At 49.3% G+C, this 26,337-nt stretch overlaps 8 protein-coding genes across 8 annotated transcripts; 5 read left to right on the top strand and 3 right to left on the bottom strand.

Moving 5' to 3' along the window:
* Nucleotides 1-14: 14 nt before the first annotated feature.
* BGW36DRAFT_423221 (putative superoxide dismutase copper chaperone Lys7) lies at nucleotides 15-914 on the top strand (the record flags this gene model as incomplete). Its single annotated transcript, XM_046219806.1, has 4 exons — nucleotides 15-32; nucleotides 83-155; nucleotides 203-337; nucleotides 406-914. The coding sequence occupies 4 exons, from the start codon at nucleotides 15-17 to the stop codon at nucleotides 912-914; spliced, it is 735 nt and encodes a 244-aa protein (XP_046076688.1).
* Nucleotides 915-2,479: 1,565 nt separating this feature from the next.
* On the top strand, nucleotides 2,480-4,316 carry BGW36DRAFT_355082 (putative PB1 domain protein; the record flags this gene model as incomplete). Its single annotated transcript, XM_046213603.1, has 6 exons — nucleotides 2,480-2,494; nucleotides 2,550-2,699; nucleotides 2,753-3,088; nucleotides 3,137-3,407; nucleotides 3,455-4,236; nucleotides 4,293-4,316. The coding sequence occupies 6 exons, from the start codon at nucleotides 2,480-2,482 to the stop codon at nucleotides 4,314-4,316; spliced, it is 1,578 nt and encodes a 525-aa protein (XP_046076687.1).
* Nucleotides 4,317-4,758: 442 nt separating this feature from the next.
* Nucleotides 4,759-6,194, top strand: BGW36DRAFT_89951 (uncharacterized protein). The gene is made up of 3 exons (XM_046222686.1): nucleotides 4,759-4,969; nucleotides 5,047-5,774; nucleotides 5,830-6,194. Exons 1-3 carry the CDS (start codon nucleotides 4,853-4,855, stop codon nucleotides 6,068-6,070), a joined length of 1,086 nt encoding a protein of 361 aa, XP_046076686.1. The 5' UTR covers nucleotides 4,759-4,852; the 3' UTR covers nucleotides 6,071-6,194.
* Nucleotides 6,195-6,227: 33 nt separating this feature from the next.
* On the bottom strand, nucleotides 6,228-7,852 carry BGW36DRAFT_355080 (putative aspartate transaminase; the record flags this gene model as incomplete). Its single annotated transcript, XM_046213602.1, has 4 exons — nucleotides 6,228-6,323; nucleotides 6,370-7,218; nucleotides 7,281-7,412; nucleotides 7,517-7,852. 4 exons carry the CDS (start codon nucleotides 7,850-7,852, stop codon nucleotides 6,228-6,230), a joined length of 1,413 nt encoding a protein of 470 aa, XP_046076685.1.
* A 505-nt stretch (nucleotides 7,853-8,357) lies between these two features.
* Nucleotides 8,358-10,657, bottom strand: BGW36DRAFT_369731 (uncharacterized protein). The gene is made up of 2 exons (XM_046215168.1): nucleotides 10,089-10,657; nucleotides 8,358-10,010 (listed from the first exon to the last, which is right to left on the bottom strand). Exons 1-2 carry the CDS (start codon nucleotides 10,326-10,328, stop codon nucleotides 8,595-8,597), a joined length of 1,656 nt encoding a protein of 551 aa, XP_046076684.1. The 5' UTR covers nucleotides 10,329-10,657; the 3' UTR covers nucleotides 8,358-8,594.
* Nucleotides 10,658-12,258: 1,601 nt separating this feature from the next.
* On the top strand, nucleotides 12,259-14,622 carry BGW36DRAFT_89870 (uncharacterized protein). Its single transcript, XM_046222685.1, has 4 exons — nucleotides 12,259-12,509; nucleotides 12,661-12,973; nucleotides 13,027-13,552; nucleotides 13,605-14,622. The coding sequence occupies exons 1-4, from the start codon at nucleotides 12,400-12,402 to the stop codon at nucleotides 14,435-14,437; spliced, it is 1,782 nt and encodes a 593-aa protein (XP_046076683.1). The 5' UTR covers nucleotides 12,259-12,399; the 3' UTR covers nucleotides 14,438-14,622.
* Nucleotides 14,623-17,316: 2,694 nt separating this feature from the next.
* Nucleotides 17,317-23,583, bottom strand: BGW36DRAFT_355077 (ankyrin repeat-containing domain protein; the record flags this gene model as incomplete). The annotated part of the gene is made up of 5 exons (XM_046213601.1): nucleotides 17,317-21,863; nucleotides 21,909-22,127; nucleotides 22,169-22,216; nucleotides 22,295-23,366; nucleotides 23,425-23,583. The coding sequence occupies 5 exons, from the start codon at nucleotides 23,581-23,583 to the stop codon at nucleotides 17,317-17,319; spliced, it is 6,045 nt and encodes a 2,014-aa protein (XP_046076682.1).
* Nucleotides 23,584-24,302: 719 nt separating this feature from the next.
* BGW36DRAFT_288636 (P-loop containing nucleoside triphosphate hydrolase protein) lies at nucleotides 24,303-26,337 on the top strand (the record flags this gene model as incomplete). The annotated part of the gene is made up of 2 exons (XM_046210598.1): nucleotides 24,303-25,099; nucleotides 25,155-26,337. 2 exons carry the CDS (start codon nucleotides 24,303-24,305, stop codon nucleotides 26,335-26,337), a joined length of 1,980 nt encoding a protein of 659 aa, XP_046076681.1.

The raw sequence follows: 26,337 nt of genomic DNA, 5'->3' as shown, positions 1-26,337 counted from the left end.
TATCGCTGGCCACTATGATCGAGCCATTCCAAGTATGCATATCCAACCTGCATTCCCCGCATCGTCACTAATGCAGCCATAGACCACCTTCTCTGTCCCCATGACATGCGACAGCTGCGTGGAAGATGTCTCGCAATCTATTAATAAGCTTCAGGGTAGGCAGCTTGATGCGGTGGTGCATGCACATGTCTAACTCGAGCAGGCATCAAGAAGGTGGAAGCAAAACTCGCCGACCAAATAGTCCTCGTTGAGGGCACAGCAGCGCCAAGCTCCATAGTTGCTGCCATTCAAGACACTGGTAGAGACGCTATTCTACGAGGAAGCGGGCAGTCAAATAGTGAGTGCCTTTTCATGCATACAGTTGGCCACTGCCGGCTTGTTGTGTTTGACTAACTGAACACCAAGGTGCTGCCGTTTGCATTCTCGAGACTCACAACACCACTGTCCCGGAAAAGATTCGCGGGCTCAGTCGCATGGTGCAGGTGTCAAACAACCAGACTTTGATTGATCTGACAATAAATGGGCTTTCTCCTGGGCGGTATTGGGCCACTATTCGGGAGACCGGAGATATCTCGGCCGGCGCAGCATCTACAGGAGGTGTATGGGAAGCTCTGAAAGCCAAGGTTTTAGGACGAGAAGAGCCACGTGGAGTTTTTGGAACAGTGGACGTTAATGAGAAGGGGAAAGGCAACGTGTTGCTGGACCAGCCAATTGCCGTATGGGAGATGATTGGACGCAGCATGGTGGTGTCCAAAAGCAAAGAAGGACCGTTCCAGACGGACGACCCTGACACGATCGTGGGCGTAATTGCCCGCAGCGCAGGTGTCTGGGATAATGATAAAATGGTCTGCTCCTGTTCCGGGAAGAACGTGTGGGAAGAGCGCAAGGAGCAAGTCAGCAAGGGGATGTTATGATGGATGATGTCTAGTGATATTCTTAGCAGCAGCGGCTTGACTGAGCCTGCAGTGGTTTGGCTTATGCAAGGCCTCCATCTCAGCAACTAATGCAATACTGCATAGATCTGTCTTGTTGTTTCCTAGCGACTATTAGATACATCGACTTCATGAACCAGCCATGAGTTTGCTAGGCATAACAGGTCGTCTGATACGATGCCGTGGTAGACAGCTCGCTTATCCACAAATTTAATGACGGCATGTGTGACGCATATGAGACGCAGGGCCCAGTAAGTCCTTAGTAAATATGAGCGGGATCAGTAATAGATGCGATGAGAGGATCAGTATAGAGGCAAAACCATCCTCAAACGTCGACGGTCACAACCGCCGTGGCTGCCCGGCTGCGCGTCAGCCAATCGGGGACGGGGCCTTATGCAAGGTGATCACACCAGCTTTCTGTGCATGCAGCGTTCTTTGAAGCGACGAATATAAAAATAGAATGCCACAAGGCACGAACTCGGACTGACGCGGTTGGCTGTTCAAGGATAATTTTATATGTTATATGCAAGGTCGTTGTGAAGCCGATTGGCGACGCAGGCACGGCAACGGCCCGCACCTTGCTTGCTTTCCCCTCTCTTTCCCCTTCCTGTCCTCGCCCGGAACATAATTCCACACTGTCCCACCTCGTCTGGCAGCATTGCGAATCATGCCTATACCAACGCGAACGGGGAGTTCAGTATACGAGGTGTACATGCAGTGGAATCAGGATGTGCCGTGAGATGCTTGATTGGCAGACTCCACGCCAATCACGGCCGATGCACGGGCTGCTGCAGATGATGCATCTAACAAGCGCCCTGGAACATTGGCCCCCCCCATCCACTCAGCGACCAGATTCGACGACGACTCGAAGCCCCTGTGGCTCACTTGAGGCCTGCGAGCGCCGACTGGCCATGGCCACGGCTGGTCCGTTATATGGGCGCTTCCATCCCCGACTCGCTTTCACTAAGTCCTCTCCAAATCGCTCACCAGAGTCACTACCTGGAGTAGTGGCTGGATCCTCTTCGAATTCGCTTAATTCTTCCATGTGCTGCTAGCCGGCGTTCTATAAATATTGCGAATCATCGAACACCACCAAGGAACACTGCAGGTCCGACTCTGGAAGTCGGAACTGAGGGTAGCTAATCGGCGGGACCGAATATCCTCATTTCACTCCATTCACTCCATTCACTCCTATCACCGCATTCAACGCGCATCTCCGCACATCGTTGCAACGTTGACCTACACCAAGCATTCGCTCGCAGTACCTGCACGGGCAATCACATGATCAATTTGAATTCTACTCGACTATGACCTTCTCGCGCTAGTTGATGGCTTATTTTTATCGTGCATGAAGCCCCGCACTATTCGAGTGCCACCAGCCACTGATTATACACTCATCACACGCCAATCATCCCACCTTTATCAACGGGTCTCCGGTCATTAGACGCTTAGTGGTACGACGCACCGGAACCCATATTATTATCCTCTCTGCCCCAGCGAAAGAAGTGCGAATTTCCCGACATTAAGCCCGCTTGCAGACAGTAAACATGTCTTTGAAGCAAGTGAGTCACCTGTATGTTTGATCGTCACAGGATGTGATTTCTGACACCTCATTAGGAAATTGAGACGTGGGTGCAGGCACTCGCGCACTACGATAATAATGAATTCGATGCGGCATTGAAGGTGTTTGACGGCATTGCCGATACATCTAGAATATTGTTTAATTGCGGAGTTATCCATGCGACCTTGGGCGAGCATGAGAAGGCGGTATGTCTACAACTTTTGTATATGTCATACATCTGCTAATAAATCTTCGACAGGTGGAATGCTATCAGCGTGCCATCACCTGCGACAACTACTTGGCTATTGCCTATTTCCAGGAAGGCGTCTCAAACTTTCTCTTGGGTGATTTCGAAGAAGCCCTGGCCAATTTCAATGATACATTGTTATATCTGCGAGGAAACACCTCAATTGACTATGAACAGTTGGGCTTGAAGTTCCGCTTATACTCATGCGAGGTGCTCTTCAATCGTGGTCTATGTTACATCTACCTCCAACAAATCGAGCCTGGCATGCAAGATCTGCAGTATGCAAAACAAGAAAAGGTCACAGCTGATCACGATGTGATTGACGAGGCCATTCGGGAACAGGCAGATGTAAGTACTCACGAACGCAACTGAAATCCCAATCTCACAAATTTCAAGGGCTACACGGTCTTCTCAATCCCCGTCGGTGTTATCTACCGACCCAACGAGGCCAAGGTAAAGAACCTCAAGACCAAAGATTACCTTGGCAAAGCTAGACTCGTCGCCGCATCTGACCGAAACAATGCCTTCACCGGATTCCAAGGGTCTGAACAGAAGAAAGCGCTGGCTGCCGAAGCCATCGCTAAGGATGACCGCCCAGCCGAAAACATTTCCTTTGGGGCAACAAACCTCGTGCACAAGGGTCTTAGCAGTCGTAGTCGGCAGCAGAGTGAGCCACCTATCGGTCGAAACACATTCCCCCAACACCGCCACCAGAGTCAGAAAAGGGGAACTCTGGCGGTAACAATAATGGCGGTCTAACACAGCGTGCTGCATCTGTCCGAGCTGGGCCTCCGCCTCGCCTGAACCTAGAACGACCAGGGGCTGCAGGAAGCAATGGTCAGACTGGGGGAGACATGCCATCGATGGGTAAAACACGAGTTGGCACAAGCAGGACGGCCTCTGAACCACGAGGACCACCTTCTCGACAGTATTCGGGTTCATCTGGACGGCCCCGGTTATATGGGGAGACGACTGGTAACGGATATGGCCGTATTACAGAAGACGGCCTTGCCGAAGAAGTTTACGAAATGTACATCAGTCCTCGGTCGACGGGCACGAATCGAAGTCGGGCACCAAAATACATCGACGAGGAAAATGAATACACCAGTGAATACGAAGATGACACAATCGTGGAGGGCGAATTTGAAATGATGGCGGCTCCAGCAGCAGAACCAGAAACAAAGACAGCGAGATCATCTATATCACAGCGCAGCGCTCCCCGCCGCGGCTCGTCACGAAAACCTGAAATCCGCAAATTCCGAGTCAAAGTGCATGCTAAAGAAGAGACAAGATACATCATGATCAGTGCGAGTATTGATTTTGGTGAACTCGAGGGTAAAATTAGAGATAAATTCAGGATTCCTGGGTTACTCCGAATCCGGATGCGTGATGATGGCGATATGATTACGATGGGGGATCAAGATGATCTCGACCTGCTGCTGAGTGTGGCCAAGGACGAGGCGAGAAGGGAGAATCAGGAGATGGGGAAGATGGAGGTATGTCTCTTCACTTACAATGATTTGAAGCTTTTTGCATGGCTAACTGGTTGCAGATTTGGGTTGAAGAAAAGAAATAAATAGATACGACAAACTGATGGCCTTTTTGTTCTTTTTGTTGTTCTTTATTGTTTATGGGTTAATTTTGTTGATATACATGCACTGGTTGAGTTGAGCGCGGAGTTATTCAGATAAGCATGATCATACATACGATGATTAGCAGTATTCAAGCACTTGATATCCCAAATTTACAATCAATTCCAAGCCTCCACCTCGTACAGTCACACCCCCGTCACCTTATCACCATTGACCAGGAGAATTTAACTACCCCCCTTGTATAGAGGGTAGCATGTTGTTATTCAATATTGTATTCATAGACATTGTTGTATTCTAATTAATTCTCCCCTGCAACTGAGTGATGAATGGATGTCAGGAGTCACTTGGTGGTTATGCGGAGTTAGGGCTACCGCCAAGCCAAGTTGGCTGCTGAGCTAAATATTAATAGTCGGACTACCGCTGTGACGTCTTGCCAGATTTCACCCTCGTCTCTCTACGCTTTCCTGCAATTATCACCTCACTTATTACTTATCACAGTTTCTCGATAAGGAACGAGCAAATGACCGACCTAACCCCCTCCATCCACAAACTCCTACAGGAGAAACAACCCGTCAGCACGCCTGCGCCTCCGACAGAGAAAACCGTCAACGAGTTTCTCAAAGAGGCATATCGAATTGTACACCTCCACTAAACCCCTACACCTGAATAAAACACATACACAAAAAAAAAAAAACACTAACTCAAGAGTTATAGAACTCCCACATCCAATCTCTCCTCCACTACCTCCAATCCATCCGCCAATCCTACCTCTCGACCAGCAGCAGCAGCCACAAACACCAACCCCCGTTAACAAACAAACCAAAACCCCTCACCGACGCAGACCGCGACTCAATCGACTCCTCCACCGCGCTCCTCCTCCGCGACCTCTCGTCGAGCATCACAAACCTCCAATCCGCCGAATCGCTCCGCCAAGAAACAGAGAGCAGGCTTCTAAGGAAAAAGTACGGACAGCCGGGGGGCGCGCTCTGGCGATGGGCCGGCGGCGGCGGGGACGACGGCGACAACAATGCCGGTAAATCAGACGCGCAAATCGCTGCAGAAGATACGGCAAGGTCTATACGTACGGTGCGCGAAAGCATACTATGGTTTTTACGTCGCGAGCTCGAGGAGGCGGCTGAGGTGCAGAGGGGCATGGTGGAGAAGCGGATTGAGCGGGTGCGCGAGAAGGAGAAGAGTGTGTTGTATAAAGTACGGCAGCAGCAGCAGCAGCAGCAACAACAGAAACAAATCCATCCCCAACAACGAGAATATGGTGCAGACCAACAGCCTAGCTTGCGACCAGACTCGCGCGCAGATCCAGCTCTGTCCGCGGAAGAAGCTGCGGCCATTGAGACACAGCTGACGCCGGAACAGCTCCAGCTCTTTGCAGAGGAGAATGATAGCATGTTGAAACACTATGAGGATACGTTAAGCAAAGTCCAGTGCGTCAGCACCCCTTTATTCTTTATATGGTTGTAGCTAACTTAGATGGATAAGGAACGCGGAGAAATCGCTACTCGAAATCTCCTCTCTCCAGCAAACGCTCGTCGGCCATCTGTCCACGCAGGAAGAATTTATCGGCCAACTAGTCACGGACGCATCGAGCACGTCAGAGAATGTCGGGCAGGGTAATAAGCAGCTGAAAAAGGCGACGGAGAGACGAAGTCCGGCGCAGATGGTGTTTTGGGGGACGGTGGGGTTGTGTACGTGGTTGATTGTTTGGGATGCTGTTTTCTAGCTCTACAATATTTATGAATGGATGAATATATATATATGGGTAGAATATGCGATGGTCATTTGTATGAGGGTTCAATCAGAATTGACATATAGTCAGAAGGGTAGTAAGACACGGTGGGAATAGCTAAGAAAAACAAGAACAAGACACAATATCCAGATCATGATGTCTCGCGGACAGTGCTATCCACAGCCTCGGCGAAATAATCAATGTTGTGAGTGTTCAGCCCCGCCATGGATATACGGCCATTCTTAGTCTACTATCATTAGCAAATGTATACAAGTACAAGTAAAGGGACATACCATATAAACATGCCACTTCTCCCGCAGAATCTGGACTTGTTTTTCATTCAGCCCTGTGAAACTGAACATGCCAATCTGGCTTGTGATATGATCCCACGTCCCCGGAGTGCCCTTGGCCTCGAGACGCTGACGCAAGCCGCGACGCATCTCGATGATCCGGCCACTCATCGTCCTCAGATCGTGCTCCCACTCCGCATACAATTTCGGGTCATTCAGCACGATGCTAGCAATGCGCGAGCCGTACGCAGGCGGATTCGAAATCTCTGAGCGCTGCAAGATCGCCAATTGACTAGCAATATTGGTGGTTGCACGCTGGGCCTCGGCGCCGGGGCCTGATACAAAGTGGAATGCACCAGCCCGTTCACCGTACAGACCAAAGTTTTTGGCAAAGGACTGGGAAACGCACGTCTCAAAGCCCTGGTCAATGAAATACCGGATGGCCCATGCGTCACGTGCCAGGTCGCCAGAGGCGAAGCCCTGATATGCGCAGTCGAAGAAGGGGAAATGTTGGCGCTCGCGGATCACCGAGGCGATTTGCTTCCATTGTTCTTGGGTCGGGTCAACGCCTGTCGGGTTATGGGCGCACGGGTGCAGCACGACAATCGAGCCGAGAGGTGCAGATTTGAGGCTGCTGAGCATGCCATCAATATCCAAGCCCTTGGTCGTGGGCGAGAAGTAGGGGTATTTGTCAATGGCCAGGCCGACGTTGGTGAAGATTTGGTTGTGGTTCGCCCATGTCGGGTTGGACAGGTAGACGGTCGGTCGGGGCTGGCGAGGGTGGAATTTGGCCAGGAACAGCGCACCTAGATGCACTGCTCCAGTGCCAGAAATTGTCTGGAGGCTAGTCACCTATCCGCCACGTTAGCTGCAGCTACTTTAGGGCCAATGATGCGGGGTGAGGGGGGGCGTACGCGGTTTTCTTTGATGGCCACACTATCAGCTCCTAGAATCAGCTTCTGGGCAGCAGAGGTAAAGTTCGCCAGACCCGAGATGGGCAGGTATTCATGATCGAGGTTGGGGTCGTTGTGCAGGATCTCGTCGGCCTAGCGGGTGTTAGTCACGCCATTGATTCCATGACACCCGACATATTCTCGTGCTTATCCGGATGAAGGGACATCATCGAGAGAAAAGGAATAGGAGTAAGTACCTTCCTGACCACGGGAAGAATCCACGGCTTCGCGTTGTTGTCGCGGTAGGCGCCAATGCCCAGGTCGATTTTCTTGTCGAAGTCGTCCTGGCGATAGGCACGCATCAGGCCGAACAGAGGGTCCTCGGGCGCCTGGGCGACCTGGGCCGGGGTGAAGACCGACGCGGTGGCAGTCGAGCCCATGATGTGCGAGGAGAGCTGTGAGAGACGAGAAACAGGAGTCGATGCAGAAGAAGTAGGTGCAGATGTAGAGTTGGATGATGATTGTGAAGGTGCGGGATTATTTGTAGATGGCAGCTGTGGGGACTGCAGTTGGAGAAGGTGAGGGGGAGCCATCTTTTACAGCTGGTCAGGAATACTAGTTAAACTATCGTCGCGGCGAGTCCTCCGTCAGCAGTGCAATGCTGGTAACAATAACTGACTCTGCTCACCGGCGGTTAGTAGCAGGAATAAGGAATACTGCAAGGATTATCCTCTTGGCTGCAGAATTTAGCCGTGGTCGCCGCACTAGAAGCGCTCCGAATGCAATATATTGATAGGAATGAAAGAAATACAATAATGTACAATAGAAACTCCGGGAGAAATAATATACAGCAGGCTCGTGAGGCTATCTGGATGAATAAATAAGGAATGAGAAGAGTAGAATTGCGAAGTTAGCAGCCGAGGTCCGGAGTCAGTGCCGACCTACTCTTAGTAAAGTGCCCGATTTAAGTGGTTGCGTGAATTATTGCTTCATGTGCCTGCTGCCATCACATGCTTACCTGGCTACTATTAATTATTTACTTACAGTGTAACAGCCAGTATACTACGATTAAGAATAGTAGGATAAGTTGGATTGGAATGGAAAAAAAAAATGAGGATAGTATGTACCTCTAGCTCATGTACAATGCAATACATAACCATGCTCGCAACGCCAACTCATCAATGGAAAAAGACGAAGACAAATCCAGCCTTTTTTATCCCCAGTCCCATATAAACAAATATGCTATTGACCAATGTACAGCGCCGCCAGCTAGCGTTCCCGGTCCCAGCAGGAATCGCATACATTTTATAAACAAAAAGAATAAAGAGCAATAAATCATGAAGAGGAAGGCTCTGGCGTGGCAGTGCCCGGTTCGTGTGGTCGCGTGCGGATACGGAATCGTTCCCGCAGACGCATCGTCAGTCCACGGCGTCCTTGAGTCTCCTCGGCCACTTCTTCGGTGGCATTTGCTTGCTGCTCATTCGTCTGACGGTAACGACGAAGAGCAGCAAGGCGCTCTTCCACGGGCGCGTTACGAGTGCGGCGAATATCCGACAGGTATGTCGTGAATCTGCGGTGTTGAGCGGAGCCAGCCCCTGGTCGATTGGCGGTGGTAGACTCTTCTGGAGTCGGTTCTGCTGTCGCATCTTCTCGTTGCTCTTGAGGCAATTCATCGCCTGGCGAGGCTCCTTCTTCTGCAGCCGGGTGCAGGTCGATTCGACACAGAGGGCAGGTTCCCGACACGTTGATCAACCACGGATCGATGCATTCCGGATGGAACTGGTGATTACAAGGCAAGACTCTCACGTCTTGGCCTTTGACAAACTCATCGGTGCAAATCGGGCACACATTGTTTCCGGGTTCGCCATGGGCCACCTCGGGGCTCACTGCCGGTGCCGGTTCTACGGCAGCCGGCGCAGTTTCATGACTGTGCCCCTGTCCTTCAGCTGCATTCTCCCGCGACTGCTCATCAGCAGCCGAATGATCGGGGTTGCTTTCATCCTGTGTTGGTGGAGCATTCGCTCCAGTCACTCCATCCTCCTCGTTACGGGAGGCCATCTCGTCATTACGGGAGGCCATCTCGACATCCCGCTTAGCGGCGTCCACTTGGGTCCCATTGGAGTCTCCAAACTTGACAATGGGAATAGTCTCGAGCATTGCTCTTGCTATGCCTCGCGCTCGACTTTGCCGAGGCCGCCCAACAATATTTCTAGGCCCATAGCGTTCTGGGTGTCGATGGGCACGTACTGCTCCAGTGATAATAATCCCCAGGAACAGCGCAGTGATGATGCCTGTAATTGTGTACAGGATAATCATCGCTACCGCCGTGGTAGGCGATGCAACTGCAAGACCTGACGAGCCTGGGCCCGAGTCGGAGCTATTGCCGCCGAACCCAGCACCACTACTGCTTGTCGCCATGCTGCCAAAGATTCCGTTGGGAGTGTCGCTGGGATTGGTGGCAAGCTGATTTAGGACGACCTGAGATGCCGATGCGTGAATAATTGAGAAAACAGGGGAGAAGCCGGCGGTTGAGTCGTCGGGGGTGTATGTGCAGTGGTCGGACTGTGACGTATACAAGACCACCGCAACGGGGCCACCAGACACTAAAATGGCAGAAGACAACGTCTGCGTAACATTGAGATACCCGGAATATTCAAAGGGGTCGCAGCTAATTAAAGCAATATCCTGCGCGTTAATAGACGCAGTGTTGGACGTTGTCGTGTGGATTAAGGTTCCTCCGATTTGGAATCGCTGGTGCCCCGGATGTCAGCGGCAACGGGGTTGTGCGCGGTGCGGTGGCTTAGAAGTGAGGGGAATAGGGTCGCTTACCTCGTAGTCGCCAGAGCTCGAAGTGGCCAGTGACGCGGTCAACGGCGCGAGATTGATCTGGGTCGGATAGGAGTGTTGCGTGTTTCTCAATTGAAAAGTGCGGTTCCCATACGGGAGAGAGTCGTTGGAGGGAGTGGCATTGAGGGTGGCGGAGGCTGACACTAATACTAATGCTAATAACGCGAATCGCACACAGAGGCTCCCGGGTCCTGCGCGGCGATCGATGTGGGGAAGCATCATTCTGAATCAGGATCGAAGGACTGGGTGAGTTTCGTGGTAAGAGCCTGAGACTGGCCGAGACGCAGACTGCGTCGGGTTTTCGTCCGGTGGTAGGGAAGAGGGGCAACTGCTTCAGGATGGAGAGTGCGCTGCAGTCATCAGAATAATGGATAATGGATAATTTTTGTGAAAGAGAGGAGCGTAAGCAGGCTAGCGACGGGGCGACCAGCGCAGAAAATTAAGTCATCCGGAGGTGATGCAGCGTGGGCGTGTACGTAAAATAGTATCAGGCAGTGTGAGATCGACTCGACGCATGAATCTAATAGTAGAGAGCATAGAACAGCATGAGCAGGCAAAGCGAGCGATACGAGAGGCTACGGTATCTGGTGGTATCTAATCGGCAGCGACCAGTGAGGGATGCGTGGGGGGCGGCACGACGCATCGGGTTAGCAGGCGTCTCATAACCGGGTCGCGACGACTGATGTGGTATACTGTGCGCACTAAGCACGTACACGTACATGGTAAGAAAAGCACTTGCCTTAATATCAATATTAAGTCGGGATCATGATCATGCCATGCACGCGCATGAGGTTAATCATATGGCATTGATGGTGAATATCATGCTAAGCGGATGATCGCCGAGGCTTGGAAGTTGGGACTGCCGCCCCTGGCACGATGAGGTCACCAGTCTCGGCCACTGCGGAGATGCTCCCGAGGTCATGTGCTTCTGCGCATTTCGTATTAATATCAATTATGCTTCCTCCTCTTAAATCCTTCTATTAATTCATCCATTCTTGTTTTTGTGCTTGTTGATTCCGGGCTTGCTTCCCCTACTACTACTACTACCTAGTATCAATTATCTATCGATTATTATCTGTTAATTATTACCTATTCATTATTATCTGTTCACTATCTACTTCTATTCTTCCGTCGATGCTGACAACCAGAAGATACATATTGCCTGTGTGTACTATTGCACTGCACCTCGCTTAGGCTATTTCCATCTACGAAATTGTCGGAGGATTGCGCTACGATGCAGGGGATGCCAATAGTCCAAGCGCTGACAGGGATGTGCTGGCGGCCGGCAGGGGTGTCGCCGATGGGCGATTACCACCATCAGGTACTTTGGTGCCCTGTTCCAGCACTTGCAATTAAAAGATAGACGTGTACATATATCCATCCAGGGTGTCTGGAAATACAAAGTAGTCCATGTTGACAGGAAAGCCAGCGGCATCCAGAATGCATAGTAAAACGCACCGGCTGACACCGGGCAGCATGTGCCTGCTGCCGCCCGGGCTAAACCGCAATGAGAATCTCGTACATGATGCACAGGGCATTGCGCAGCCAGTGGCCAGTTGTGTCGCGTCGACCGCGAGACGACGTTTGGTGAGAGAAACACACGCAAAAGATTGATAAACGGGCTAACGGAGAGTCCTGGTACTATTTGCTTTGTGCAGCCGCTGTGCGACAGGTCTCTTCTATTGCTAGCCGCAAGACCTTCTCAATAAGTTGTTCAATATTGGATAGTGTCAAGCAAAACCGGGATAAGGTTTAGTGGCGGCGCCGATGCCTTCTCTTTGTGCCTGCGTGCAGACAGGCGGCGAGGCAGCCAGTCAGCATGGACATCGCGTAGATTAAAACAGATGACAAACCGCAAAAACAGTGCGAATACGGCCAAATACACGCAAATATGCACACACACCCAAAGGCCGGTCCAGCCACAAGCCCCTCCGGGCCCAGCGGTGGGTCTGCATTCCACCGGGCGGTCTAGCCCCGGTCGAGCTGCGTCTGGCCTCGATGGGCGGCCCATGTTTCACTCGCGAGTCATCTGCTCTGCTCTACTGCTATGAACTATTAGTATTACCGTACTACTAATGCTGCCTTCCTGCCTGAGACGTTTGTTTCCTGCCCTCAACACTGCCTTCACCACTGCTGCCACCGACCTCACCCTCGCCATCACCACCACGGTGCTGCGCGCTGAGTTCCTCCATCTGCAGCTGCGACTCCCCCGGCCTCCGTCGCACAGTCCCGCTGACCATATATCCAACCAAGCGCCCGGCTGAAGCATCCCCCGATTCTCGGCAGCAGCAGCATGTCAATGACCACCGCGACCATTCGGCAGATTCGACAGCATGGCCCTACTCCCAGCACTATCGGTCTGAAATCGTTCCCGGTGTGTGCTGCACCAAACATGACTACAATGTAAGTCGTCGCCCCCGCTGCGGTACAATTGTGAACTTGATATTCCCTGTCTTGATCTTTATATCTGGGTTTTTAAACGTGGATATATTATTCAAAGGCTAGAATAGCGAGCCCAGTATTCTTTCATCGGCTAACTTGATTGGTCCTGCAGTGGAAATGCGAGAATGAAACTCGAAATCGAGATCAAACAGCTGCAACGGTCGTGGAGAGACTTTCAAGACTCGCTTCGCCATCATGAACAACGATCACAGACACTGGCCAGCCTAGACCTCGTCCGTGAATCAATAGAAGAGGCCGTGCAGCTCTGGTCCACCCCCAAACAACAGCCTTTACTCCAAAAGTCCGTCAAATGGGCCCAAACATGTCTCGATACCCTCGATGTGCACCCGCGGTTGATGGAATTTCTACCGGAGCCCCAGCGTGCCTACGATTTGTTTTTTGGTGTCGTATATTCGGTTATCAATGTGCGTCGTCTACACTAACCGTGCGACAGGCAGGCTGTTCTAACACTATATAGGCTTCGAAGGAACAATACCGCGTGGCCGGTGTCTTTCTCAAGTTCCTCACCAAGATCAACAAGGCTGTCTCATCCGCTCTAGTCCTGGCTTCCAGCGAGCTCGCTGCCTCGCTCTACGCCCAAATCTTCCTCTTCCTCGGCGAATTCATGCGTGACTATGTCGCCAAGTCCAGATGCCGCATCTTGTATAGTCACAACGAAGACTTCAAGACCAATTTCAAGAACCTCATCGATAGCGTTGAAAATTTCGCCGCTATGAAAACGGACTCGGTCTGTTCAAGTCCATGCGTATATACCGATACCGCCGGTCTGGTAAAGGTTGGCTTGGAGGGAGATGCTCGCGTTCAAGCTTCTCAGACAACCTTTATCCGCCAGTTGATATGGAACGTCCAGAAAAAGAAAGCCGTCAACGCCAAACTAGCCCAAGGATGGCGTAGAATATTCGATCTCTTCTTATCGGAATTGAAGGTCCGCGTGCGCAAGGTGGATGCTGATGGCGCTTTTTGCCAGTTATCGGGGAGTAGCCGTGAGTTGCATTACTCGTTCAGTATATTGCTCAGTACTAATTATGTTTGCAGTAGTGGATCAACAGAACCACCAGCCCGAGTCCGTGGATATAACCACGAAACGTCGACTGCTAAAACTAAGAGTACAACAAGACTCTTCATCCCTTCAGGATTTCTTTGACAACAACGAACAAACTCATCCTTTCGGTGTGGACGAACGACTAGCCATCCCGGCGCCTGTTGCTACCGAAATTTACAATTGGATGCGGGTTAATCCGTCATTACCCCTTGCCGTCGAGGGGTCTCACTCTCTTGGACTTCCCGGAAGACTGACGTTGATATCGGCTTGTTATGTCTCAATAGCCCGCAAACATAGCATACCTACGGTATCGCACTTTTGCGCCGCTTCCCCCCGTGCCAGCAAGGAGGCTGGAATTATTTCATTGGTATACAGTCTTATTCGGCAGTTGATCGACGTTGCGCCTCCCATGATGGATTGTGACAGCAACTGTGACCTGGGAAAGGAACGCTTCTGTCGGCTCAACGGGACAATGTCATCATGGACCGACGCTCTAGGAATTCTAGATGCCTTGCTACGATATAAACCACCGGTTCTGTTCTGCGTGATCGACGCATTAGACGTTTTAGAAGATGAGTCGACAGTGCAATACGTCAAACCTCTGGTTGATTTACTAGTCTCTCACACCACCCGCTGTTCAACCGCTCACTCGGACGTGCAGCAAACCGGCATCCCCAAAGACGGTTTAATCAAAGTTCTCTTTACGACCGCCGGACAGTGCCAGGCTATTCAGAATACATTCAACCAGGGCCGAGGACTGCTTATAACCACGGACCCGACGCACGTCCACGTGGTGAATGAAGATACCATGGATATCGACGCTTAACTTTCTCTTTCACTCTTCTATGTATTTCTTTTGCACGTGCCTTGCAGCGAATTTGGACTCGACGATGAATCAGTGACGATGAATGTATTTTGTGCGCATAATGATGGCGTTTGGGATATGGCAAAAAGCTACGGACGGGCTGGAACGGGAACGGGAGCCTGCAGCGGCAAGCAAGGTATAATGCCATTCATTCTTTCGATTTCAATTCTTGGAAAGGGAATGGTTTCCTTATCCAGTAGTGTTTATTATACCCTCGTTATTCCTGTCGAGTTCGATGTTCGGTGTTTAACTACCATTACATAATTATCAATCTTCCAATACAAGCAGGCGGATTTGGTTCCGTTCTATGTTTCACTCTTCTCTGCAGACTCAGTTTATCCTTTGACCGGTAGATATAGACGGGTGTTGATAAATATCAATAGTAGCACTATGAATCAATTTATTATATAATTTCAATTTTCAATATCGGTGAGCTACTTTGCATATACATGACAACGGGTATTACATGTAACATTGTAGATTGGATGTTGTGTGTGACGGACTCTGATAATAGGTATGTCTGGTTATATATTATTGTCATTACTACTACGTGTATTCAATGTTGGGATTAATATTGTGGAATTCGCTCTCCCCTCTCACCAGCTCAGTAACACAGCTACAATCGGAAAGCTACGGGACGAATGGTACAACCATCCTCGTCTATGGCCCAGGCGTATTCGTCTTGAAAGATGTAAACATCCACCTTCCACGGCATCATCTCTCACGAAAACCAACATCCGAAACCAGGCGACCACACTCGCCACCACCGGCGCCGAATACCCGCATCTAGAACTTCTTCAGCAAACAAGCCCTCGCCAACCCCGCCCCTCATTTGTCACCTAATATGTACCCCAACTCCTTAGCTCTGCCTCTTTAAGCGATGCCTAGCCCGGCCCTGCATACCACATCACAGCACAACCCAACATCGTGAAACCGGTACGGTAAAGCGCAGAACCCGCACCGTGATTACCATCTCGGTGTCCACGACCACTACCACTGCGCCTTGCCCTCCCGCGCTCGGCGCACATCGCCAGCCAGCTCCTGACCCTGTAAGGCGCCGTCTGCCATTTAAAACCGGCCCAACGAGGTTTTCACCTTTCAGCCAAGCAGTTTCAGCTGGGGGGTAAATGGTGTTCCGGATATTAGAGTTTCGGGATTATTTCTAGTCACGATATATCACCCACATCCTTGGAGAAAGGAGATGAGGTAATTTTCAATCCCTGCGCTTTTCCATGCTGCGGTGGCGAATGAGAGGGCTCGTGTGCGAGAATGTATTTGGTTTTGGAGGAGCCTTATCCCAAGAGGAGCCTTCCAATATAAGATTGACGAATGTAGTTGCTTAAACTTCATAAACGTAAGCATGATGGTTGACGACATATGATTGAGCAGTATTAGCTCTCGGTGCCTGAGGCACCCGGCGCCTCGGCCCGACATAAGGATTTCCCTAAGCAGGAGATAGAGAAACAAGGAGCATTTGATATCCTGGGCAACAGATATTTATTCCTGACGATATTTGGTATTGTCATGCATCCTCTACTATTGGCCCTTGCAAGTGAACAGTGACCAATGATCCTTGACATTGCAACTTTGGTACTTACACGGCAAGCAAGTCTGCCATATGATAGAGCTCTCTTTCCTTTTGACCGTTCGCTATTGCCTGACGCAACAGTACCACGTGTGCAAACGAAAATGCGTTTCATATGAAAACTTCTCCTCTCATGCTTTTCTTCTCTAACCAGTTGATCAGTCCTTCACAGCTGAGTCCATATCCAGCTGTTACTTCGCTTGGCTCTCATATTTCTCCAGCCGCACAAGTTGTACGCGCTGTTAGGGTGATGGAGAGCTCATTTAGCCAGGTAAACTACAGTTTTTGCAATTCTCAGCAGACTGTAAAAAATAGATGGATTTGCTGGTGGGCGACGGCGTACTTTTTGAAAGGCTGTTTTACCTACCTTGTTTCCTTTTATAAGAACTAAGATCTTAATCAAGGACCTGTATCGGGGTAATTTAACGAAGGGCTACTTAACTTCAATATTTTTCGTCATAACCCCTCGTCCCCTAGGGTTCGGTTGCACATCTCCTATATCTTACGGAGTCAAGAACCGAGGACTGAAAGTATCAATCGACGATTTTAATATGCATATATTCAACATTATGCATGACAACATATTTACCATTAACTACATGTAAATTAGGCAGGAATTTCTATTAAGAAGCAAAAGTCCTTTTGAGGAATTATAAAATACATCGCAAAGGGCCAGTCATAGATCTAGTTCACCACACCAACGAAGTCAATTATAGACACAAAAAGAATAAGACGTACCCTAGGGCCAATGGTGTATCCACTTATCATTCACTAGATGAAAGGATCCCGTGGTCTCGCAATATATTACATATAGAATATATCTCAAGGTGTTTGAGGCTGCAAAGACTGGCTGCATTCAAATCCGTGTTGATAGAGGTGGCATTCTTTCGGGTAAAAAACCACATTGTCCAAGATAGGCAGTTCTGTATCGCTGCTATCAACAACTAATACGCGTATTCTCACTAAGTAAAGTAAACTTGCGCAAGTGACAGTTCGGGCTCGTCTTCATCAAGGTAGTCTTGCACTAGTGGAATGTTACGATCTGTTCGTTGTCGCTTGTGGAAGGAGGTTGACGAGGAAGCCTCCCTTCTCTCATCGGTGTCATCGTCGATGGAAATAACTGTTCTAGCTCGTGAGTCTGCGCAGGGTTGTCTGGCACAACTGCAGTGTCACCGGTAGCGAAGCCTATCGTTTACTTCCTCTTTATTAATTGTATTACGTATAAAGACACATTGACCTGTTCTTATTTTGCCTATCAATTACCTGGTGATACATCAATCCTGTTTTGGGATAGGGTGTGCTGATTGGGACACCGGGTTCCTTTTTGAAAGCAGGCTGCGCAGAGGCAGAATTTTCTACCATCAACGTGGCAAGATTCACAGGAGTAGAAGGTTGTGTCTATAATATCCTCATGACAATGATCACAATACCCTATTCGAAAACTAATTGATACTGAATCTGTTATTTTTCCAACTCTAACACCTAGGCCTTTTCTGCGCCAGAGATCTGCAAGTTCTTTTAGGGCCCCTTGTGATCGCCTTCCATTAACAGCTTCATTAACAGCTTCTATGAACAAGGTGTCATCACGCTCACCTGATGGCGTGGTAGTCGTTGCATTTGCATCCAGCAGGGCCTTCACTGTTTCCCGTGATCCGCATCTTATGGCATACAATAGAGGAGTACGTCCAGCACGGTCCTTCGCGTCAACGTCAGCTCCGTTTTCCAGTAACCTGCGCACAATATTCACGTAGCCAGCAGCCGCTACCCAGGATAGTGGGGTTCGAAGATCTTGATCTCGAGACTCTAGGTCAACGTCCTTCTCAAGCAGAGCTTCCACTATGTTCGATCTCCCGCCCCCGGTCATATTCTCTATTGATAACTCCCAGTCTTCTTGAGAAGGATTTATACCAGGACGAAGTTCACAGGGAAAATGATCATATTGGTCCCCAGCCCACGATAGTGGAGTACGCCCATATTTGTCTTTCTGGTCAGGATTCGAATCATGCAGGAGGATTTCTTTGAAGGTTTCGATCTCCGCACCCTCTGCGGCATAGGACAGGAGGCTCCGACCACTAGTATCCTCACAGAGAGGGTAGATGCCGTCCTTTAGAAGAAGCTCGACGACGTTACGATTCCCTCGTTGAACAGCCCAGGAGAGGGGTGTTCGACCTGTGTTGTCATGCACGCCTAGGTCTGCTCCCCTGTCTAGTAGCTTCCGGATGACGGAAGCATTTCCAAGGCTTGCTGCCCAAGATAACGCAGTCCGTCCAAGGTCGTCTGTAGCATTAACCGCATTATCTGTGATTTCACCTAGGAGAATCGTCAATGCCTCAAGTGCCTTTCGGCTACTGACTGCCCACGAGAGGGGTGTGCGACCCGCAATGTCTGGTGAGTTCGGATCTGCGCCACGATCAATGAGGTCACGCAGAAGCTGTGTTTGCCCAGTCTCGGCTGCGAGCGAAACAGGTGTCCGTCCATTGCGATCTGCCAGATCAAGCGTTACTCCACGTTTGAAGATTGTGCGAAAGAGCTTTGCGTAGTCCTTAACAACTGAATGAGCGATCGTCTCGTAATGTCCAATCGACCTCTTCATCTGTGATTGGTGCTCGAGTCGCCAATGGTCGCCTTTATGTGTCACCAGAGTTGGCATTGCTGGTGTAGAGCCAGAGAATCCTCGAAAAGGCTTTTCAATGTATAGAGATATCTGGTCACTATTCTTGATCATCCATGAAAGAGGACTGCAGCCGCTTTTGTCCTGGCAGTTAACATCGATTCCCTGTTTGATCAAATACTTTGCAGGTTCCTCATGTCCACCTGCAGCTGCCCATGCTAGCGCATTCATACCTTGTTCATCAAATGCTCTCACATTCACACCACTGTCAACGAGATATTTGACGACTTTCATGTGACCCTTTCCCGCAGCCCAGTGCAGGGGCGTCCGTCCATCTGCGTCTGGAGAGTCGATGCTTTCCCCTCTCCGATGAAGCTCTTTCACAATATCAATGTATCCACCTTTTGCTGCCCATGCTAACGCGGTTTTGTTTAGCTTATCTTGCTGCATCATATTCGCGCCATGCCCAAGCAATGCACGAAAAGACCCATGATGTCCGTGAGTCGCAGCGTGGATCAACGGAGTACGGCCAGCTTTGTCGACATGATCTAAGCTCGCATGGTATTTGCACAATGTTGAAATGAGCTTTTTGCTACCTATGGCAGCAGCCCAAGAGAGTGGTGTCAATCCATCGCGATCTTTGGTATCTGGATCAGCCCCTCGTTCAAGAAGGAACTTAGCCATGCTTGTCCTGCGATATATCACAGCCCACGTAAGCGGCGAATAATGGCACAAGTCCGTCATCTGAATTCGGCTTCCATGACTGATGAGCAGCGCTGCAGCTTTAACATGCCCCCCCTGCGCCGCCCAAGACAGTGGTGTCCGGAATTCCTTGTCCCAGTGATGTATATATGCCCCTTTATCAAGGAGGAGGTTTATCATGGATATATTCCCAGCTTGAGCCGCGTAAGACAGAGCAGTACGCTGATCACTGTCCAGTGTGTCGACTTTCTCCCCGCTATTTAAAACCACTTTTGCCATCTGTATCTCGCCGAGTCGGCTGATGGCTATTAAAGTGTTCAACGGTTTGGCAGCATATCCAAGATCTATTCCTTCGATGTTAAAAAGGACAGAAACTGATCCAGATGCGTCATCGGAACCTGCTCCCTTCACTCTTGACCTGTCAACTGCAGTGTAGGCTGACAGGGTGTCAATCACCTCTTCATACCGCATGAAAGTTGCTAGCTCCAAGGCCGTCCTGGACTTTGCATCTATGATATTCACATCAATTTTCCAGCGAAGGAGAGCCGTGATGGCATCAATACGCCGGAAGGCTACAGCCCAGTGCAACGCAGTCCAGCCATCTTCGGCCTGCGCGTTTATATCTGCCCCATGACTCACCAGGTCCTCCATAATGTCTGTGGCCCCTATTTCGACCGCTGTTATCAGAGGTGTTTGGTATTGATTAAGAAGTATGCCTTGATTATTCTGTACTCTGGCGATTGCTTCCTTGAGAGTTTCATTGTAATCAGCTATGACAAGAAATTGAGCATGGGTCTCGGAGTAACGGTGATACCAGTAGTTGACTGGTGCGCCGCTTTCCAGGAGTAATTTGACGATAGTAGCGACCCCCTTTCTCACACAGTCTGGCCCATCTCCCTCCTGGGTTTTCGAGTCGTGTAGTAGTGCGTGTGTGGGCCAATAGATTGCGCGAGTAAGGGCTGTTGCGCCGCCTATTTCCACCGATTCCCGTATGCGGACATCAGCGCCGGCTTTGAGCAATCGTTTAACGACACTTTTGTGTCCTCTTCCTGCTGCCCAATGTAGTGCTGTGGCGCCATAGCAGTCTTTCATATTAATATCCAGGGTACGCTTTGCAACCAATATTTTAGTAATATTCTTAAGACCAAAATATGCCGCTATATGCAATCTTGAGAAGGAAAACACCAATGAATTCATATCAGGCGGTTTGTATTCGGTGGCAATTCTACGGCAGAGATACCACTGGCTGGCGTATCGATCGGTTAGGTCACCAGCAAGATATTCAACGGAACCAGTTAATATAAAGTCTGTTCCAGGTGACTTCCTTGCATGCGAACCCCAGAAACACGATGCGTAATCAAGAAGATCCAGACAATTACCCAGAGACTCAGGTGGACAAGAGCTGAGCGCCTCAGACTGCTTGGTGGAATATCGGATTACTTTTGGATGTGCGAGAAAGGCAAGGCACACTTTGGCAAGTAATTCTTCTGTATCGTTGAAAAGGCGGCGCCTAATATCCCCTTTGGGGGGTGTCGAATCCCGGAGATACTCCTGGAACGATATATGAAATGGACGAACCGTATGGTCAGATTCGTCAATCATGATTATTCCGAGGCAAGCATTCTTCAGGACCTCCTGGTTCACCAGGTCACCGTGTTCCAACCTGGGAACGGTACGTGACTTCCAAACGACATCTCCTGAGATCTGCTGCTCGATGGCAAGTGCCATCTGGAGTTCCTGGATTTTCAATGGCCTTCTGCAGTGCGAAACCCAAGCAAGAATACTATTGGCGAGTTTTCTATGCGTCTCCTTCTGGATTCTCAACAGCATATCAGAATATATGGCTTCAAGACTATCAGGTATCATGTTGGCGCGTTCACGAATCTCATTTTCTGTAACCCCGGCGAGGACGAATGCGATTAATTTATCCGCGAAGAGAAAGTTTTCCCCGGAATTTTGGATTATCTTGTCCATCATTTGTTCTCCAATATCGTTCCACCCGGAACTTGATTCAAGGACCCGAGTTTGGATGCATTGCTCAAGATCAACCCTGCTGGCCTTTATAGTCAAGTCTCTTGCGGCAGGGAACTGACTCATTATCTTGTCCTTGACATGATCACGTCCTGTTATAAAAATATGGAGATTTGAGCCGATCTTAGATAGCTCTTCCAGTAGTTTTGTTCTTTGGCGCCCATTCATTTCGTCCACTGCATCGATACAGATGTAAGTACGCTGGTATCTCGAACATGCAAATTCTAGTAGTTCGTCGGGAGGTAATAGACCTTCGACTAGCGTATCCACTCCAAACATCGAGATTTTCATCACCAACTGCGCAGCCAGTGAGGTTAGCAGACCTTCGCTAGTCTGATCAAGGTCCCCAGGTCTGCAATAGACATAAGCAAGCCCTGCATTGCGGGCTCTTTGCTTTTGTTCCCCCTCAAGCCACTTGACAACGAGAGACCTGAAAACGATTACTAAACGTTCTAATGCTAAGAAGAGGAAAAATAAGCAATTGACAGTTACCTACATCATACACGACTTCCCGGCACCGGGTAATCCATGGCAATATAAAACACGTGGGGTTGTTTGGGGATCGTTATACCATGCCACAAAAGTGGCACTCTCGAAGACAGACCCCCACGTTCCTTCCAGAGTTTTATCCAGATAATATTGGTGTCGTTTATTCATACCGAGGGGGTCAATGTTACGCAACGGCCCCTTCAGGGGTCCGTCTGCATGTCTCTCAGCCCTGTCTCTATAAACCAGCCATGGCCACACCAGAAGAAGAACTCACCGTGTTGATGACCGGGACCAATAAAATTGTGCAATTCTAGATTGCTTACTATGTCCCGTTAGTATGTGTCAATATATATATATTAAATACTACATCTTTTGTCATGAAAAGTGACTGCGAACATACCTTTGAGAAACGATTGCCTCCAAGTTACGAATGTGGAGGGAGTGTTCTCGAGAGATAAGGGATTCAGATGCGACAATAGTACCTTTGCAGTTGAAGCCGCCGTCAGGGAAGCATAATCATGCCACATATCATTCTTATGTGTATCCGCATAGTCACATATACCGCGGATTACGATGCATGGCAAGGTCCCATTCACGAGTCCAGCCGCTTCCATCTCAATGCAAATCGCGTTGTACCTCTCCCGCAGAGAATCTCGTAGTTGTGCGTCTTTGACGAGCATGTTTCCTGACGCAATAATGCCACAGTGGACAGCTGGGTCGAGAGATCGAGTGGGACTCGCTTGACGCGTATCGGTCCTAGTTTTATCACAGGAGGTGCAGGACCTGCTGCCATCGCTCACACACTTATAATCAGGTGGAAAGAGGTGGTCGTTCTCGAGTCCAGGGAACTCATACCGGCGTCTCTTATCCCCAGCCTTAGCTTGGGCCTCCCTGAGGCAGGCAGGTATGCTATTTTTGTTGATCCCTTGGTCCAATTCTGTCGTGAAACGCTTCAGCGCTACTAATAAAGCATGAGATGGTCTATTTATGGACCCTTTCAGCTGAAAAGTGTTATCCTGCTTTTGTGTTCCCATGTCAAACTGCACCACCCCACTGTACTGATTATTCGGCTCACTAATCACAACATCACCGAGACGAATCTCCTCCTCATCATTCGGGATCGCGGCACCAATTCCCACTAGTAAAACGCATTTCATATTGGGAAAGCTGCGTGCCATGTGGATGCCCGTTGTTGCTGCCGATGTCATTCCATACCGCCCAACAGGTAGGCTCGCAATAATTACGTTGTGTTGCCCTATTTTCCCAAAGCGGTAGTCATTGGGATCACCCGGGACAAAGTGGTCTTCGTGTTCCTCATCTAGGACGAGAAGGGCCGCACGGAATTCCTCTGCGAGTGCGCATACCCAACCAACACTATACTGGCTCTTATCCAGCCGTTTCCGGTTAGACAAGGGGTATGCGCTTGTCACCTCCAGTCCGTCCGCATTTGAGCGCCATAAAGAAATATCCAACTAATAATATGTCAATGAGGAAATTAAAATCTGAGAATGTCGATGGCGCGAGACAAACCAAATTACTCGGAGCCTGCCCGGTACGCGGGCCATCACTTGTCCCCGCAAACTGATCTTCCGGCTTCGCAACCACACCTGAGGAATAGCTCTCTAGCTTGAGTTTCGTCCGAGGTGCACATTCCATGGAACTCGAATGAGATGAATGTAGTCGTTTCATGGTAAGGCTTCATAAAATAAATCTTGAGAAAGGCAATTCCATGATATCTCAGTCCCAGGCTGGTCACTATAAAGCAGTTTGGTGAATGATGGATGGGTAGAAAAGAAAGGTGTTGGGAGCTTTCCACGTCACAATTTTCAAATGAGGCTACGCAAAGATTTAAATTAATCACAAAATTCACTGCCTCACTAATCTTAGAGATAGATGCCAGACGTCCATTTTTTCAGCCTTTCGTTGCGGGTCCTCGTGTACCTATTGGGTGGTTGTTTTTCGACGTGCCACTTCAGCACTGCATAATCTCAGCCTTTCGTTCCAGGGCTGTGTAGGAGTTCAGCCTCGTATTGGCCAAGTACTATACTACGAGGATTGATTTCGCAGGTGCCATTGCACTCATGTCTTTTCTTAAAAGGAAGGCATTTTACCTCGCTCTGAAAAAGTATCTTAGAACTGTTTCTTTCTCCGTCCCTTTCATTCTGATTCTTTCCATCCTTGTCGTTAGCCCAATCCCAATCTTCCATTGCATCTACTTTTTCACCCATCAAAAGAAACGACGAAAAATAATCAAAAAGGCGTAAAAGAAAAAGAGAAGGGGAACATTTTTCCAGACCATGGACGACCAAAATCAGGCAAAAACCCATTCACCAGGTAGCGAAGAGCCCATCAATGGGATCATTTCGAATCCAAACAATGCAACTAGCACCCTGAAAGACGAAATTCTGATGGCGCCCGGCGAACTTTCCGAGATCAAGACAATTTACCAACGTCCCGACGAGGAAGAAAATGTCTCTTGGGTGGATGAATGTCCCAAAGAAATTACTACCGGCCCGGATAGGAATGCCAAATCTACGCAGTTTGCTATAATTCTACGGCAGAAGCAGAGCAAATCTCCTCTCAGGGCGCTTGAAGCCCATTCCATTGTGATTCAGAGTCAAGCACTCAGAGATGCCCTGAGTGAATATGTTTTCAAAGACTACCCTGGTCCGGTGTGGGAGGTCGATCGAGTGGTTTTTGAAGCCCCATTCAGACCGTTTGTTAATCGCTGGGCCAAATTCCAAAAGTTGAAAAAGCGTCGGAACCTCGACGGCAAAACCAAAGAACATATCGCCCTGCTTTATGACCTCCTTAGTTCGGAGCTAAGCGATGCCATCAGTATGCACCAGGGTTATACCATTAGCAGGGTGGTGCCATGGCATAATCTATGGATGATCCTCATTTCCGGTGAAGTAGTCATTACGAACAACAACGGTAGCTTCGTTGCATCCAAGGTGCTGCAAGCCGGATATGGGAAAGACAAGGACGGGGAGTTTTTCAGCATTCATTACTTCTCCGTGGATTGGAGTGGTGATTTCTTCGGTTATTACGAGCAGGAGCAAAAAATCCGCCCGTACGAAGATCAAAGGGGGATTAATACGCTTCCAATATATCCTATTGATTTCCATGAAGATAAAAACCTCAGGAACCTCTTAACACTGCGGGGGAAGAAATTTGAAAGTTCAGTGGGATACCACTACAAATCGTAAGACACCATCCTGCCTATGCTATGACTTCCTATAGCTGATATCTTGTAACAGGTACAATGGCGCAGCCATAACTTGGAATCGATCCTCCTGTAATGAGGAAAAAGTCCATGTTTCTGGGCGTATCATTATCGATCGCCACGAATTTGCCCGCTATTCTCCCTTCAGTTTCCGGCACGTTCGGCGAAGACTTTCTCCCGAGAAAGATAACATTCCCAAGACGCTCACTTCCGATCACCATATGCTATGCATGGACCGTCTATACGGATACTCACCTCAATTACACACCTGGATGGACTTTTTTGTGGACAATATTCAAGATATCGAGTGGCGGACCAACACACTAGAGGGCCTGGTACTTCCAAAGCCCAAGAAAGATCTCCTTGCTGCCATAACCCGAGCAAAAAAGTCGGGCGAACACGAGTTCAGTGACTTTATTGAAGGTAAGGGAGAAGGTATCATCATGTTGCTTTCTGGCCCCCCCGGAACTGGAAAGACGCTCACGGCAGAGGCTATTGCGGAGGATATGCGGGTTCCATTAATTGCTATCACATTCTCCAATCTCGGCCACCACGTTTACATGATTGAGCGGGAACTGTCGAGAATATTTGAACTTGCTGCACACTGGAACTCCATTCTGTTACTGGATGAATGCGATGTGTTTCTCCAGGCTCGTTCACCAGATCGATTGGAACAAAATAACATTGTTTCAATATTCCTCCGCACGTTAGAATACTACAAAGGAATTCTCTTTATGACGTCAAATCACACTGCCAATATTGATCCGGCTTTTTCCTCTCGCATTCATCTATCTCTGGAATATCCCGAGCTCGATCAGGACTCCCGACTGCAGGTGTGGAATACTGTGCTAAAATCACTCGTCAAGTCCCACGAGTTATCCCATGAGGACATTCTGAGGCTGTCAAATCTGGATATCAACGGGAGGCAGATCAAAAACATTGCACGGATGGCACAGCTCCTGGCGTTAAGCAACAAACAGTCTCTCCGAATAGAGTCCATTGACACTATCCTATCCATTGAGAGCCGTCAAATAGCATCAATGCCGACTCGGGGATCGAGTGGCTCTTTTGAAACTCCACTATCAGTGGAGGGCCCTACCCGCAATCCAACGAACAAGGAAACCGACACTCGAGAGTCAACCGAGTCCCGAACAAAACGCAAGGCCACCAGAACTGACGACGTACAACCCTCCAGTCACCGCCGGAGAAGGCTATGA

The sequence above is a fragment of the Talaromyces proteolyticus genome (assembly GCF_021365285.1).
Source record: "Talaromyces proteolyticus strain PMI_201 chromosome Unknown BGW36scaffold_2, whole genome shotgun sequence".
In the NCBI taxonomy this organism is placed as follows: domain Eukaryota; kingdom Fungi; phylum Ascomycota; class Eurotiomycetes; order Eurotiales; family Trichocomaceae; genus Talaromyces; species Talaromyces proteolyticus.
Note: the sequence above shows the minus strand (reverse complement) of the source record. Positions and strands in the feature narration are given on the sequence as shown.

Coding starts and splice junctions, on each gene's coding strand:
- BGW36DRAFT_89951 (XM_046222686.1), top strand. CDS start 4,853: ATGACCGACCTAACCCCCTCCATCCACAAACTCCTACAGGAGAAACAA. Junction 4,970..5,046: donor TCAAAGAGGCATATCGAATT/GTACACCTCCAC, acceptor CAAGAGTTATAG/AACTCCCACATCCAATCTCT. Junction 5,775..5,829: donor GATACGTTAAGCAAAGTCCA/GTGCGTCAGCAC, acceptor TAGATGGATAAG/GAACGCGGAGAAATCGCTAC.
- BGW36DRAFT_369731 (XM_046215168.1), bottom strand. CDS start 10,328: ATGATGCTTCCCCACATCGATCGCCGCGCAGGACCCGGGAGCCTCTGT. Junction 10,011..10,088: donor CGAGCTCTGGCGACTACGAG/GTAAGCGACCCT, acceptor CCGGGGCACCAG/CGATTCCAAATCGGAGGAAC.
- BGW36DRAFT_89870 (XM_046222685.1), top strand. CDS start 12,400: ATGTCAATGACCACCGCGACCATTCGGCAGATTCGACAGCATGGCCCT. Junction 12,510..12,660: donor GCACCAAACATGACTACAAT/GTAAGTCGTCGC, acceptor TTGGTCCTGCAG/TGGAAATGCGAGAATGAAAC. Junction 13,553..13,604: donor CCAGTTATCGGGGAGTAGCC/GTGAGTTGCATT, acceptor TTATGTTTGCAG/TAGTGGATCAACAGAACCAC.